The sequence below is a fragment of the Solenopsis invicta genome, chromosome 1, assembly GCF_016802725.1.
Source record: "Solenopsis invicta isolate M01_SB chromosome 1, UNIL_Sinv_3.0, whole genome shotgun sequence".
Lineage (NCBI taxonomy): Eukaryota > Metazoa > Arthropoda > Insecta > Hymenoptera > Formicidae > Solenopsis > Solenopsis invicta.
In genome coordinates, this window is record NC_052664.1 from 2,702,523 (window position 1) to 2,716,521 (window position 13,999).

Here is a 13,999-nt window from a genome sequence, read left to right on the forward strand (position 1 = left end):
GGAATGAACAAAAATATCGCGGAATGGGTTTGCACATGTGTAGCGTTTTAACGAAGTAACGTCCATCGACACAACAAGAATCCGCCTGATCAATTCAAAGCTCCAAAAGGGCGTTTTAAACACATCCATATAGATATCGTCGGGCCGTTACCAAGTTACCAAAATTTTCAATATTATTTAACTATAATCGATAGGTTTTCCTATAGGTTTAACTATAGTCGACAGATGGCCCGAAGCAATTCCACTTTCTAAGGTCACAGCCGATGTAGTAGCAGCAACTTTCTTCACACATTGGGTATCCAGATTTTGCGCAGTCACAATCACCACTGATCAAGGCAGCCAATTTGAATCGCAGTTATTTGCGGCGTATTGACCAGACTAATAGGATGCGACAGGATCAAGACGACGGCGTATCACCCGGCATCCAATGGAATGATAGAGTGTCGGCACAGATCGTTAAAGGCGGCAATAATGTGTCACAACAATCCGAACTGGATAGAGACGCTTCCGGTGGTTCTGTTGGGTCTTCAAACGAGTTTTAAGGAAAATATTAAAGCCAGCGCAGCTGAGCTGGTGTATGGTATGTCGCTGCACCTCCCAGGTGAGTTTTTCCTCAACGAGGAGAGCACCACAGATCCGCAAACATTTATTAAGAGATTCCGTGAGAGTATGCGAGAAATTAGAGCGAGGCCTGTAGCTCGCCATGATAAAAGAAAAGTTTTTGTACACAAAACATTGTATTCATGTACACATATATTTGTTCGAGTCGACGCGGTTAAGAAACCGTTAGAACCTCCATACGAGGGTCGCTTTGAAATTATAAAACGAATAACAGATACTATTTTTAAAATTGACGTTAAAGGTCGGCGTACTAATATCTCTACAGAACGACTTAAACCTGCATTTTTTGAGGCCGAAACGACGGGGGAGCCAGATGCCAGGAATTCGGCGCAGACAGCGATTAAAACATATGTTAAGCCAAAGAAGACTGGTTCAATCCCAAAGAAGACTGATGTAATTCCAAAAAAGATTGATGTAATTCCAAAGAAGATTAATGTAATTACAAAAAACCTGTTACATTTAAAGAATAGGTAAAATAGATTTTTTTCTTGTTGTTATTTAAAAGAGCGTGCAAGTATAGATTCAAATTAGAATTTTAGTATTTCGCGAGTAGGAAAGTCGCTCGGAAGGGGGTGAGTGTAGCGTCTCCTTAGTGAGTTGGCGGCGCTGGAAGCGCATAGAATATAGTAAGTTTCTTTTCTTGATATCTAGTTTCAGATAGAACAAACAGCACTTAACGCTGAGCTTGCCTTGACACGTGCACGTAAATAAGAGAAGATTTTGTAAGAGCTGAATAAAACAAAGTAACCTAACAATTCTGTGTATCGCGTACATCCTTCCAATCCGTCATCACTCGACGTGCTCTCTAGTACATTTAAATATCTACAGACCTCTATATTCCTTGTGGCGACTATGCTACGGCGCTTTACTTTCCCTTAGGAAAAAGTTTCCGCGTCCAGAGAGTGGCGCTTCCAACAAAAAGACATTTGTTTGTTCTGAAGCAATATAGGCAGTCAGCCATATCTCTGTAGCGCTTCTCAGAATATATATTTCAGTGTATAATAAGTGTGTATTTTTCCCTAATCCCTAATTAACCTTCATATCTGGTCTCATATTAAAATAATCGCCATAATTGGTGACCCCGACGTGATCAAGAAAATCCGGGAAATACGCAAGACGAGACAATGCTAGTGGACCATTCCCCACCACGAGACTCATCTGGTTTAACGAAGGGAAATCACACGGGAGGCACTACGAACCCGCCAGAGATCACCCAACAGGTATTCCCCCCGAGTCGAAACGAAACCGAAACTGCAAATAGCGACAGGAATCAGACAGAACGTTCACTGACAGTACAAGCACATGAGTCTCGCACGTTAAATTACCCACATTTTGGCAGAAACGACCTAAACTCTGGTTTGCGCAACTCAAAAGCGAGTTCGTGATGTATAGGATCCAATCCAACAAGATTAAATATAGTTCAGTCATCCGACACCTCGACGAGCAGACTATGCTAGCAGTGACGGATATTATAAAAACGCCGTCATCAACAAATAAATACCAACAGTTGAAAGACGCGCTGATAGTCCGCTTCACAGACTCGGAAGAGAAAAGATTACGGCAACTAATAGCAGGCATAGAATTAGGCGATAAAAAACTCTTCAATTTACTATGCAAATTAAAACAACTCGCAGGAGGCACAGTAAACGACAGCGTTTTACAAACGCTCTGGATGCAGAGGTTATCCATGCGGATGCAGGAAACGCTAGCAGTGGTGGACGACGCACTGTTGAGCAATTTAACCAAGCTTGCGGACAAAGTACACAAGCGCAACCACAATGTTTTTATCGCAGCAATCAAATTGCCCGAAACAGTAAGCTCACCAACGGCAACTCAGTTGATCAACGAGCTAGAAAAAAGGCTGGCAGCATTAGAAGTTATAATCCAACGAGGTAGGTCAAGATCAAGATTTCAAACTACACAAAAGACAGACGTCGTCGCAGATCATCATCAGCGAGCCCAGTCTCGAGGATTCTAATCTTTGCTTTTATCACCATCGCTTCGGTAATAAAGCTAAAAAGTGTACAAAGCCGTGCGGAGCCAAAAAGACGGAAAACTAATCGAGACGTCGATTGAGGGTCAACGACGCCGGGGCCCTGACAAACCGTCTCCACTCCAATTATTTGCCGTTCTTCACTCCAATTATTTGCAGTAAATGGCACGAGGATTGGCACTTACGGCGAGAAATTGCTGGATCTTGACCTTGGATTACGCCGTTTCTTTAAATGGAAATTTTGCATAACGGAAGTTCAGAAAGCCATATTGGGCGCAGATTTCCTAACCCATTTGGCCTGGTGGTCGATTTAAAAAATCTCCGTCTCGAGGATAACATTACAAGATTACACAGGAAAGGGACCATTTCGTGCTCTATACACACAACGATCTGCATCGTTGCACCTCAATCCTCGCATCACAAAATCTTTGCAGAATTTCCGTCGTTCACCCTGGCAGGCCCGCCAACCACGCTCAAAGCACTCGGAGTGGAACATCGTATTCTTACAGAAGGTCCGCCAGTTGCAGCACCTCCAAGACGATTGTCACTAGAGAAACTTAAAGTTGCAAAAGAAGAATTTAGCTGCTTAGTCGAACACGGCATTTGCAAGCCCTCAAGCAGCTTATGGGCAGCCCCATTACACCGCGTCGCTAAAAAAGAACTTAATTTTAGGAGGCCATGTGGGGATTTTAGGGGCCTCAACGCGGTCACAATACCAGACCGATATCCACTCCCCCATATTCAAAACTTCACAACAGAGTTACACGGAAACAAAATCTTCTCCAAAATTGACTTAATCCGAGTATATCACCAAGTTCCTGTAGCCGAAGCCAATATTCAAAAAACCGCAGTTACAACGCCCTTCAGGCTGTTCGAATTTATGGTGATGCCGTTTGAACTGCGTAATGCAACCAAAACATTTCAATAGCTTATGGATTCAGTATTGCGCGGCCTACAATTTTGCTTCTGCTACCTATACAACATTTTAATCGCATCTGACAATCCAGAAGAACATACCGAACACGTTCTCACAATTCCCCAGCGACTTCAGGAACACGGAATTAAAATTAATGCTTCTAAATGTATTTTTGGTGTCTCTGAAATTCCATTCCTTGATTACTTAGTTTCTGAAAACGGGATTCTACCCTTACTGGAAAAAGTAAAGGCCATCCTGCTATATAAGAAACCAGTACGCATCAACGAGCTTCAAAGATTTTTAGGTATCATTAACTATTACCGTCAATGCCTTAAGGATGCTGCCAAAAATCCGGCCGTACTAAACAAATACTTAAAAGACAGTCGCAAAAATGACGGACGGCTAATTGCGTGGTCTACAGAAGCAGAAAAGGCTTTCGACAAATGTAAACAAGATCTAGCTAATGTGACTCAACTAGCGCATCCAGCCGCATCAGTTCCACTCATTCTTACAACGGACGCTTCCAACACGTCTATCAGAGCAACTTTAGAACAACATATAAACGGTAAAGTAAAGCCTATTGCCTTTTTCTCCAAAAAATTAAATAATACACAGAAGAAATATAGTGCTAATGATCGCGAGCTCATCGAAATCTTTGAATTGACCAAACATTTTAAACACATGCAGAAAGTCGACAAATAGTGATACGTACAGATCATAAGCCCTTAACTTACGCTTTTGCTAAAAAATTAGATAAGGCGTCGCCGAGACAAGCGCGGCAATTAGACTTTATCGCACAATACACAACTTGTTCATATAACAGGTGACCAAAACACAGTAGCAGATGCCTTATCACGGATGGAAGAAATTGCTATGCCAATCACGACGGAAGAACTGGCAGAGGCACAACAGCCGGACACAAAGTTACAAGACATCTTAAATTCGGACACCGCATTAAAGCTTCGGAAATTCACACTCTCAGGCTCAATCAACCCTATATACTGTGATTGTTTGACAGAATAGATACAAGCATATGTACCTAAAAACCTTCGGAGGAGGATCTTCAATTCGGTCCACGAATTCCGATTGTCACACCCAAGCGGAAGAGCGACAAGCCGCTAAATTAGGCACAAATTCGTGTGGCCAGGTATGAACAAGGATATCAAAAATTGGGCAAAAACTTGTATAGCATGCCACAGAACAAAAATAAGTCGTCACCAAAAACGTGCCAGCAAAAATAGTAGTGCCAGATCAACGCTTTCAGCATATACATCTCGACATTATCGGCCCGCTCTTACCATCACGCGGCTACCGCTACTGCTTGACTATGATCGACCGATTTTCCAGATGGTCGGAGGCAATTCCATTACCCGATATATTGGCCGAAACAATCACTGAAACCTACAACAATTGGGTAGCGAGATTCGGCGCACCGCAATTACCATCGATCAAGGCAAGCAATTCGAGGCCATTTTTTTCCGAGCGCTGTCCAACATGATTGGAATCTTCCAACAGAAAAACTTCAGTATATTATCCAGCTTCCAACGGGTTAATCGAACGTTGGCGCCGCACGTTAAAAGCAGCAATTATGTGCTATCAGACGGAAGACGAAATTAATAAATAGAGCGAATATCTACCCACAATCCTTCTAGGTTTACGTAGTTGTTACAAGGAAGACATAAAGGGCGCAGTAGCAGAAATGTTGTACGGCACCACACTCCGGGTTCCCGGCAATTTCTTTTCAGAAGAGGAGTTTCCAACAGATCCGTAGATTTTTATTGAAAAACATCGTGAGTACATGAAAAACGTTCGAGCTCTATCGCATGCCAGACACGTCCCATTTGTACACAAAGATTTATACAATTGCACACACGTCTTCATGAGAGAAAATGCAATACGGAAGTCACTCCAACCACCATACGCAAGACCGTTTTCAGTACTCCAACACATCAACGAAAGACTATTCGCAATAGACATCTAAGGTAAACGCACCAACGTTTCCACAGAAAGGATTAAATCGGCATCTCTACTCAATCTGAGAGTTTAAAAAACTCTCAGATAAGATCAACAACACCCGAACCTCTGCCGATTAAAACATACTTCGGTCCAAGGAAAAAGGTACAAATCGCAGCACCTCCGTGCCACTAGGAGGGGGGGGGGTGCTGTGGTAACCATGCTACAGCGCTTTACTTTCCCCTAGGAAAAAGTTCCCGCGCCCAGAGAGTAGCGCTCTCAACAAAAAGACATTCGTTCGTTTTGAAGCAATATAGGCAGTCAGCCATATCTCTGTAGCGCTTCTCAAAATGTATATTTCAGTGTATAATAAGTGTGTATCTTTCACTGATCCCTAATTAACTTTTATATCCGGTCTCATATCGAAACAATCGCCATACCCCTCTTCTTCCAAGAGAAGAGTTGTACTCCCTGGGGCCACGACAAGACTTAAATAGAGAAACGACTCTCGTGCAATCTCATAGCGGTAAACAATCCTATAAAATTATACATGTTAGTATAAAAGCGTTGTCGCAATACGGACAAACCCTGGAAACCTTGAAGCCCAACGGTAATAGCCCAAATTAGTTGCGATAACGTTGACACACGCTGACCACGCGGAAGTATCAAACATCGCACTTACAATTGGCAATAGCCTTTCGCAATTGCAGTCAATTCAAGTCGCCGCTTGACACTTAAGCGGCGGAGAGTCACCCAAGCATCGACACGAAGCATATCTTCCGTCCAGAAATCAGCCACACCTACGAGAGAACTTCATAGAAGATCCAGTCACACCGTTTAGCACACACATTAGTATCGTATGAGATACTACAACTGTAACACAAGCTGCGGTTTGTGAGCATTATCAAATGTTCGTAAATATATCGTTACATTAAAATGTTTGAACTCCTTCCTTGGCCAACGATCTCGTGGGTCCTCACTCCTTCCCGGCGGCTCAGGCCCGATTTCGTAAGCCAGCCGTACAACAGTTCAATGTGGACTAAAGGGTGGTCCGATTTGGAATCAGTAGTTCCAAATTGAACCGGAAAAAGCGTTTTTACATTTTCTGTTATAGTTTAATACAGATGAGAGAAAGAGAGAGAGAGAGAGAGAGAGAGAGAGAGAGAGAGAGAGAGAGAAAGAGAGAGACGTTAAAATGATCTAAAGCAAAAATAAAAGAAATTAAATTATCTTTCCATTGGCACCTTCAGTTTTACGATCGGACTTTATTTGGGCCTTATAGAGAGCAAAAACTGCAGTTAGGTCCGATTTATCCCACTCTTACCTTATAAAGTAAACGTTAGCAAAAGTTTGAAATTTTTTAGGACAAGCCGTGTATATAATAGATTGTTAACTCCTTACCCAGATAGACAAATGTCAACATATTGTCAATTGACGAAATTTTAAGATTGAAAATGACTACATAAATATCTTAAGATGCGTCCTCATATAAGATAAATGTAATTAGCATATAAAAGAGGTTTTGTAATACTACAAAAATTGTGATAATAAGCTACTTATTTAATTAGAATTGGAGTGTAGTTAATCGCATACAAGATGATTCAAAATAACATATTGATCCCGAAGCTGATATATTCGTAATCAAATTCTGAGACGATTTTTTCTTTTGCAAAAATTTGTCCAGAGCTTAGTTTTCAAGTTATAAGAAGAATTAGTTAGCGTATGATGGGTCGGATACAAGTGGTAGACAGGAGCGGCGCGACTCACTGTTACATGCGGGTGTTCCGTGAGGTGCTTCCTGCGCTTAAATGACTGACTAGAGTACACGGACAGCACATTCCTATTTAAACTTTTCTCTCTCTCTTTTTCTCTCTGTCACTTTAATTATGCTACATTTAATTTGTCAAATTTTGATCTCTGTCATCCAGCCGTCAAATATCGGAATGACCGTGAAATCTTCAAGAAAGTTTACATTATTGTAATAAATGTACGTCCACGAATAATAAAATTTAATGCAAATGAGATTATTTCAATATCATTTGCAAGTTAAAAGTAGCATTTTTAAAACGCACAAAAAGGAAAGGAAAGAGAGAGTGAGAGTGTGTGCGTGTGCGTGTGCGCGCGCGCGCGCATGTGTGTGTGTGTGTGTGTGAGAGAGAGAGAGAGAGAGAGAGAGAGAGAGAGAGAGAGAGAGAGAGAGAGAGTGAGAGTGAGAAAGTTTAAATAGGAATGTGCTGTTCGTGTACTTTTGTCAGTCATTTGAACGCAGGAGGCGTCTCACGGAAACACCTGCATGTAACAGTAGGTCGCGTCGCCCCTGTCTACCACTTGTATCCGACCCGTCATATGCTAATTCTTCTTGTAACTTGAAAACTTAGCTCTGGATAAATTTTTGCAAAAGGAAAAATCGTCTCAGAATTCGATTACAAATATGTCAGCTTCGGGACCAATATGTTATTTTGAATCACCCTGTATATAGTTGCAGCAAAATGAAAAAGTTTTTTGATGTTGCAAAAATTGCAGCAATATGTTGCTTATATACTTAGAAATAGTTTTAACAAAAACATTTTTTTAAGTTTTTCAACAGATCTTATTATTCTTATAAATTAATCTATATTTACTGTTTCGCATATAAAATTCTATTTTACTAATTATAATTACGCATTATTTTACAATTTTTGAAAACGACGAGATTTGAATCTAAGATGCCTAAGATTTCGGAGCAATAACTTAATACACTAACATTGAATTAATCGTACACTTTGTAATAGCGTTAATAAAAAGTTATATTTGAAGTAAAACTGATTTGAACAGGAAAAAACTTGCGTGTTGAATATTGATCGAACACTCTCACTAGCCCTTTGATTATTTAGTCTTAGATATTTCTAAAGTAAATTATATAAACTACATAAATAATTAAAACCTGTTCCTATTCATGGCCAGACTAGTAATAAAGATAGTAAAAAATTGACAATCGGAAATAGTAACATGAAAAAACATTATTGACGTAAAAGCACGTTGCAAAAATCAATTTTACAACTAATTGTTATAAACATATTATTAAAGATTTATTGTAGAGGAAAACTAATTGCGCTAATTAATTCTCCAAAAAGAAATTACTGAAGAAACATGTATGACTCTTAATTTATTATAAACAAATTAGTTGATTTGTTTGATTTTTACAACGTATTTTTTATGTCAATAATGTTTTTTTACGTTCCTATTTTTAATTGTTATTTTTTAGCTAACTTTGCTGATCTGATTTTTAATGAGTTAAAACAGAAAGTAATTTTTTCTTTGTAAAAAATTATTTTTTTAGATTTACAAAATAATTTAATTAAATTTTTCCAATTTTTGAAAGAAATTGCATTAGCCATATACCGGTCACATCGAATTACAATGACCATATATGTTAATGTCGACGGCTGATGCCCCGTCATTAGGCTCGTCGGAGTTTGACCAGACCGAGCAAAGATTTCCGAGCAAGATTTCCTTGCCGAGTCATAACACAATACCTGCAATACTACACGCCGCGACTAGGCGACTCGGGCGCTCAACCGTAGCAATCATGAGTGTAAAACAATTCAACGGTACGTAAAAATATATCAAACATTGGAACTTGAAGAGAGTCTAAGTTATTACCCGGCCACCATCTATAGCCCTTGCGTCGACATCCTCCTCGTGAGTCCTTTAGACACCGACCTCGAATCCTTACATACCATAATATTATTTTGTTGTAATCACCACGGAGTATAACAGCAGTTTAAAAACGCAACTGTCTTATACAGGGTGTCCAGTATTAAAATTGCTACAAATATTTTGAGACGTGATTTGCGACCCCAAAAGAAGGAAAAAAGCTATAAACATAGGTACGGAAATAAATCGTTTCCGAGTTATAGTCACTTTTATGTTAAAAAAAATTGTATTTTATAGTTTGCGTGGCATCCCTTCTTAAATTTTTTTATTAAATTTTTAATTTTTTCATTTTTATTTCTTATGTTTTTAATTTTCGAATTTTATTATTTTTTTATTTAATTAATAATTTTTATTTTTTAATTTTTTGTAAATTTTTTGATATTTGTAATTGCATTTTTTTTTTAACACATTATTTTTTAATTAAATTAAATAAGGTGTTCAAAATGACCACCTTCGGCATGAATGCAGGCCTTTATTTTCCTATCAAAGGAATTTCGGACTCTGTGAAAAACATTTGGATCCGTCTTTATTTTTTTTAACATAAAAGTGGCTATAACTCGGAAACAACTTATTTCCGGACCTATGTTTATATAGCTTTTTTTCTTTCTTTTGAGGTCCTAAATTACGTCCCGAAATATTCGTAGTAATTTTCCGGACACCCTGTATATGCATATATACATCATAGCTACATAATGCTAAATTAGCATTCATCAAATAGATTGCTGAATTATTGTTCTCACAAATAATATAAGTAAAACAATTTTTTACTGGAAATATGTCATGTATGATTGCAGTTATGCGTTTGTAGCAAAATAGCAACATCCCAGATAGACAAGCATGCTGGACATAAGAATGCAAACATTTCATGTATCCTTTATGATGCCATTATGACAGCATAAAATTACAAACAATTAAATGTTGCGATTATGCTGTCATATTGCTGTTATATAATTTATATGTTTCACAATATAGCAATATGTTGCCATTTTACTACAAACGCATAACTGCAATTATATATGAAATATTTCTAGTAGAAAATTATGTTTTATTTGTATTATTTGTGAGAACAATAATTGAGCAATCTATTCGATGGATGTTAATTTAGCATTATGTAGTTGTAATGTATATATGAGATAGTTGCATTTTTATGCTGTATTAAATATGCATATTATCAGTCAAAGTACACAACATTTTGTTGAAATAAAATATTGCATATTACAATTCAATTATAACTATAGGTATCTAAACCATATTTTTAAATACATAAAATCTTGGTATTATGCCATCATTTTACTGTTTCTCATTACTTTTAGAGAAATAGCAATTATAATATAAACAATCGGTTATTGATTTGATACTAAATTTTTTTCTTTATATCTCCTCTTCTAAATAAAAAAAGTTTTGGTTAAAATCCGTGAAGTGCGTTTTTGGTTGCATTATTATCACGCTGTGTATTAAAAGCCCACAGAACATATATAATAATTGTTAAAATTGTCGACCGCTTTCCGCGATGTCGATTGGCTGCGATTGAGATCGCGCGCGCGCGACAGCCGACAGCTCGCGTTTTGACGAGCGGTGAACGGTGAGGTTAAGTGCGTGGTGGCCGTTGGTGAGGTTGTGTGTGTAGTGTGTTCAACCGCTCGAGGCAAAGAGCCTGGTTGTTCCACCTTTTGGTAAGTATCAAGTAAATTTAACTGTCCGCAGATCGCAAGGGTTTACTTATCAGTTAAATTAACTTGATACTTACCAAAAGGTGGAACAACCGGGCCAAAGTCAAACCTGCAAAACGTAGAACAACTGCGGGCCAAGGTCTGCAAAAGTTGGCAAAAGGTTCGATCACAAACAAATGCCTCTGCCAATCAGTGAGAAATATTATCAAATTATGCAAAGTAATGCAGATAAGTTGAATTCTGCAATAATATATGATAGAAATTTTAATTATAGTTATGTTAATCTTTAAAATGATGGAAAGAATGATCACTTGTTAAAAGTGAATGGAAAAATTGTTGAGAGAGCACATGTTAATGCAAGTTGCTGTAAATATTCACAGCAAAGATTAAGATTATTGAAACATATATTTTATGTCGATGCAATATTTCGTACATGCTATACAGACAATAAATATTGCATATGCCGTTACACATCAAATAGCTAGGTGATTTTATCTTTATTGCTAACAAGCAAATTTATTATATTAAGTGTTAGTAAGTTATAATATGTTACTCAATAAATAATGTTTTTTTACAATTTATTTTTATTGACAAAAAATGTTCGGTGACAGCATTGATGCAATATTGAATACATAGGAATGATTTGCTATTCTCTATCATCATGATGGCGAAGTAGGTTTCGTGCATTGAATTCGGGCAAAGATATGCCTATAAGAGGCACAGAGAGTGTGTCGGATGGATTGGTACCTATGTTAAAAGTGTATAATACAGCTATTGAGATTGTCTCCAAAATGGGTAAAAATGAAGGACCGATTACTGTATATTTATGCTGATATCTTTGAATTCTTGGATCTCAAAAGAAGTGTTAGTTATTATCTTTTATTGTTATTTCTTTTGCACGATTGTTAAATACATAGAAATATATATTTAAAACAATTATTTTGTAGGCGAGGAGCAGTTTTGAGAACATATGTTATAGGTTGTGGACTCCACATTTCAATGAAGTTTTCATCATGAAACGCGTTTGTGATGATGTATCTAACCTAATTTGTCCGCATGAGTGCCCTGTATTAATTGAAACTTGGGGTGATGAATTTGAAGCTTTGTGTACCAGGTAATTGATATGTATTTTGAATATTATTGAAAATTACACTACTGGAGGTAATATAATTTACGAAAAAATATATTTCTTTGTCATATTTAGATATAAAAAAAAGGATAGGTTCTCGAAGACAAGTTAAAGCCAAGGAATTGATGAGGTTTCTCATCATTCAAATACAATTTGAAACAGGAGTACCATATATGCAGTTTTTAAAGTTGTAATCGCAAATTAAATCGTCAGAATCTGGGTACAATTGAATACAACAGTTTCTCTACTGAAGTACTTCCAATAAAGTTGTCATGTGTAACATATGGCTTCAATCGCTGTCAACATGTTTATGAATTCTACTTTCTAAAGTTCTCATAGAGAACTTTGATTTTTATAAACTTAACAAAGTAGCAAAAATCGTCACCTACAATTGGGATAAAATGATTGGTATTAATTTTTATTCTCTGCCAGAGGTGAAATTGTTATGTGATACACACAGGTCTATCGGTAAGCTATTTATACATAATTAACGTATTATATATGTATATTGCTGTTTTAAAAATTTATTTTTAAAACTAGGTATTATTGTACAAGGATTAGCAGATGCGTTGATTTCAATGAGATACTCATTTGAAAGTAACAAAGCTAAGGAACTCAACGTCCACATTTTTGAGACTTTATTATGGCGCTCTAGAAACAAGTTGCGAAATGGTTACTGAAAAGGTCCTGATGAGTCATATGAAGGCAATCCAGTCAGTAAATGTGTATGTATTTAAAGTAAATATTATTCTATTATCTCTTTCAATAGTAAATTCACTAAACTAAAGTATCTATGGCAATAAAGAAGAAGGAATTTATTCATTTTTTAAAACAAAACTTTCCTCAGCCATTCAAGGTTAACTTTATTTCTACTACTTATAAATGACAAATGTATCTAAAATGTCATGTGATAAATAATTTCTTAATTTTTCAGAAGCACTCTCCGAGAATAAACATTTTCAGATACAAAGTGGTACGGAGTTCCGTCACGATATGATTGAAGCCATTTGTAACGCTAAACAACGTAAAAGAAATACAATCAATAAAAAGGAAAATAGAGGGAAACGTTATATCAGAGAAGAAGAAATGCAAAGAATTTTTATGCAGCGTCAACAAAAGCATTTGCGAAAAGAGTAATAATATAGAAAAGTCAAGAGAAATGATATAGAAAAAAGGAGAAAGAGAATTAAATTATCGAAGAAAGTTTAAATTTTGTTACACAAAGTATTATTTTAAAAATTTATTTTATTTGTTTATGTAATTTTTATATTTATATTAATTTTTATATCTTAAGAATTTTATTTCTTTTCAATTTAAGTATAACTTAAGTGTGTTTCAATAATAATTTCAATAATTTTAACAATATCAAAAGATTTTTCATATAGCATTTATAATGGAATCATTTTTTCTTGCCTCGTCTAGTATTTTTTTATTATACACTAAGTATATTACAAATTTGTCTATTATATATTTTATCGAATATTTGTTAGATTTTCATGCAATGAAATATTAAACCTTATTGTAAAATTCAATAAATTATCTTAATAAAAAAACGTGTATAAATTTTATTGTCACTATTTATAATCACACTATTTCTGAATAAATAAGCAGCATATTGCCGCAATTTTTGCAACATTAGATGCACTCTTCCATATGCGGCAAACACATATAAGATTAAGCACACTCCATTTCTAATTAAATAAACAGCATATTGTCGCAATTTTTGCAGCATGAAAAGCCATCTTTTATATGCTGATAACATTTATCTCATTTGGCGACGCATCTTGACGTCTTTATGCAAGCATTTTCAATCGGCAAATTTCGGCAATATGCAGACAATATGCCGAAATTTGTCTATCTGGGATATAGCTAAATTGTGAAATATAGAGGGTGACCCAAAAAATCTGCTCATCCCTCCAAGGGTTGATAGATTTAGTGAAACTGAGAAAAAAAGTCCTTTACTATTTTTCAAAATTCATAATAGTTACCGAGATAAAAATTAATAAAGTCGGCAAAATTGT

At 36.5% G+C, this 13,999-nt stretch overlaps 2 protein-coding genes and 1 pseudogene across 2 annotated transcripts; all 3 read left to right on the top strand.

Annotated features, from left to right (window-relative positions):
- Positions 1-471: 471 nt before the first annotated feature.
- On the top strand, positions 472-1,095 carry LOC105197925. The gene has a single exon (XM_011164532.1). The coding sequence runs from the start codon at positions 472-474 to the stop codon at positions 1,093-1,095; it is 624 nt and encodes a 207-aa protein (XP_011162834.1).
- A 650-nt stretch (positions 1,096-1,745) lies between these two features.
- Positions 1,746-2,627, top strand: LOC120358726. Its single transcript, XM_039453953.1, has 2 exons — positions 1,746-1,841; positions 1,961-2,627. Exons 1-2 carry the CDS (start codon positions 1,746-1,748, stop codon positions 2,597-2,599), a joined length of 735 nt encoding a protein of 244 aa, XP_039309887.1. The 3' UTR covers positions 2,600-2,627.
- An 8,010-nt stretch (positions 2,628-10,637) lies between these two features.
- LOC105206654 lies at positions 10,638-13,155 on the top strand (annotated as a pseudogene).
- The last annotated feature ends 844 nt before the right edge of the window (positions 13,156-13,999 follow it).

What these genes read in the sequence shown, in the direction of transcription:
- LOC105197925 (XM_011164532.1), top strand. Translation starts at nt 472, where the DNA reads ATGTGTCACAACAATCCGAACTGGATAGAGACGCTTCCGGTGGTTCTG.
- LOC120358726 (XM_039453953.1), top strand. Translation starts at nt 1,746, where the DNA reads ATGCTAGTGGACCATTCCCCACCACGAGACTCATCTGGTTTAACGAAG. An exon ending in CGCCAGAGATCACCCAACAG is followed by an intron (nt 1,842 to 1,960) that starts GTATTCCCCCCG and finishes ACATTTTGGCAG; the next exon opens with AAACGACCTAAACTCTGGTT.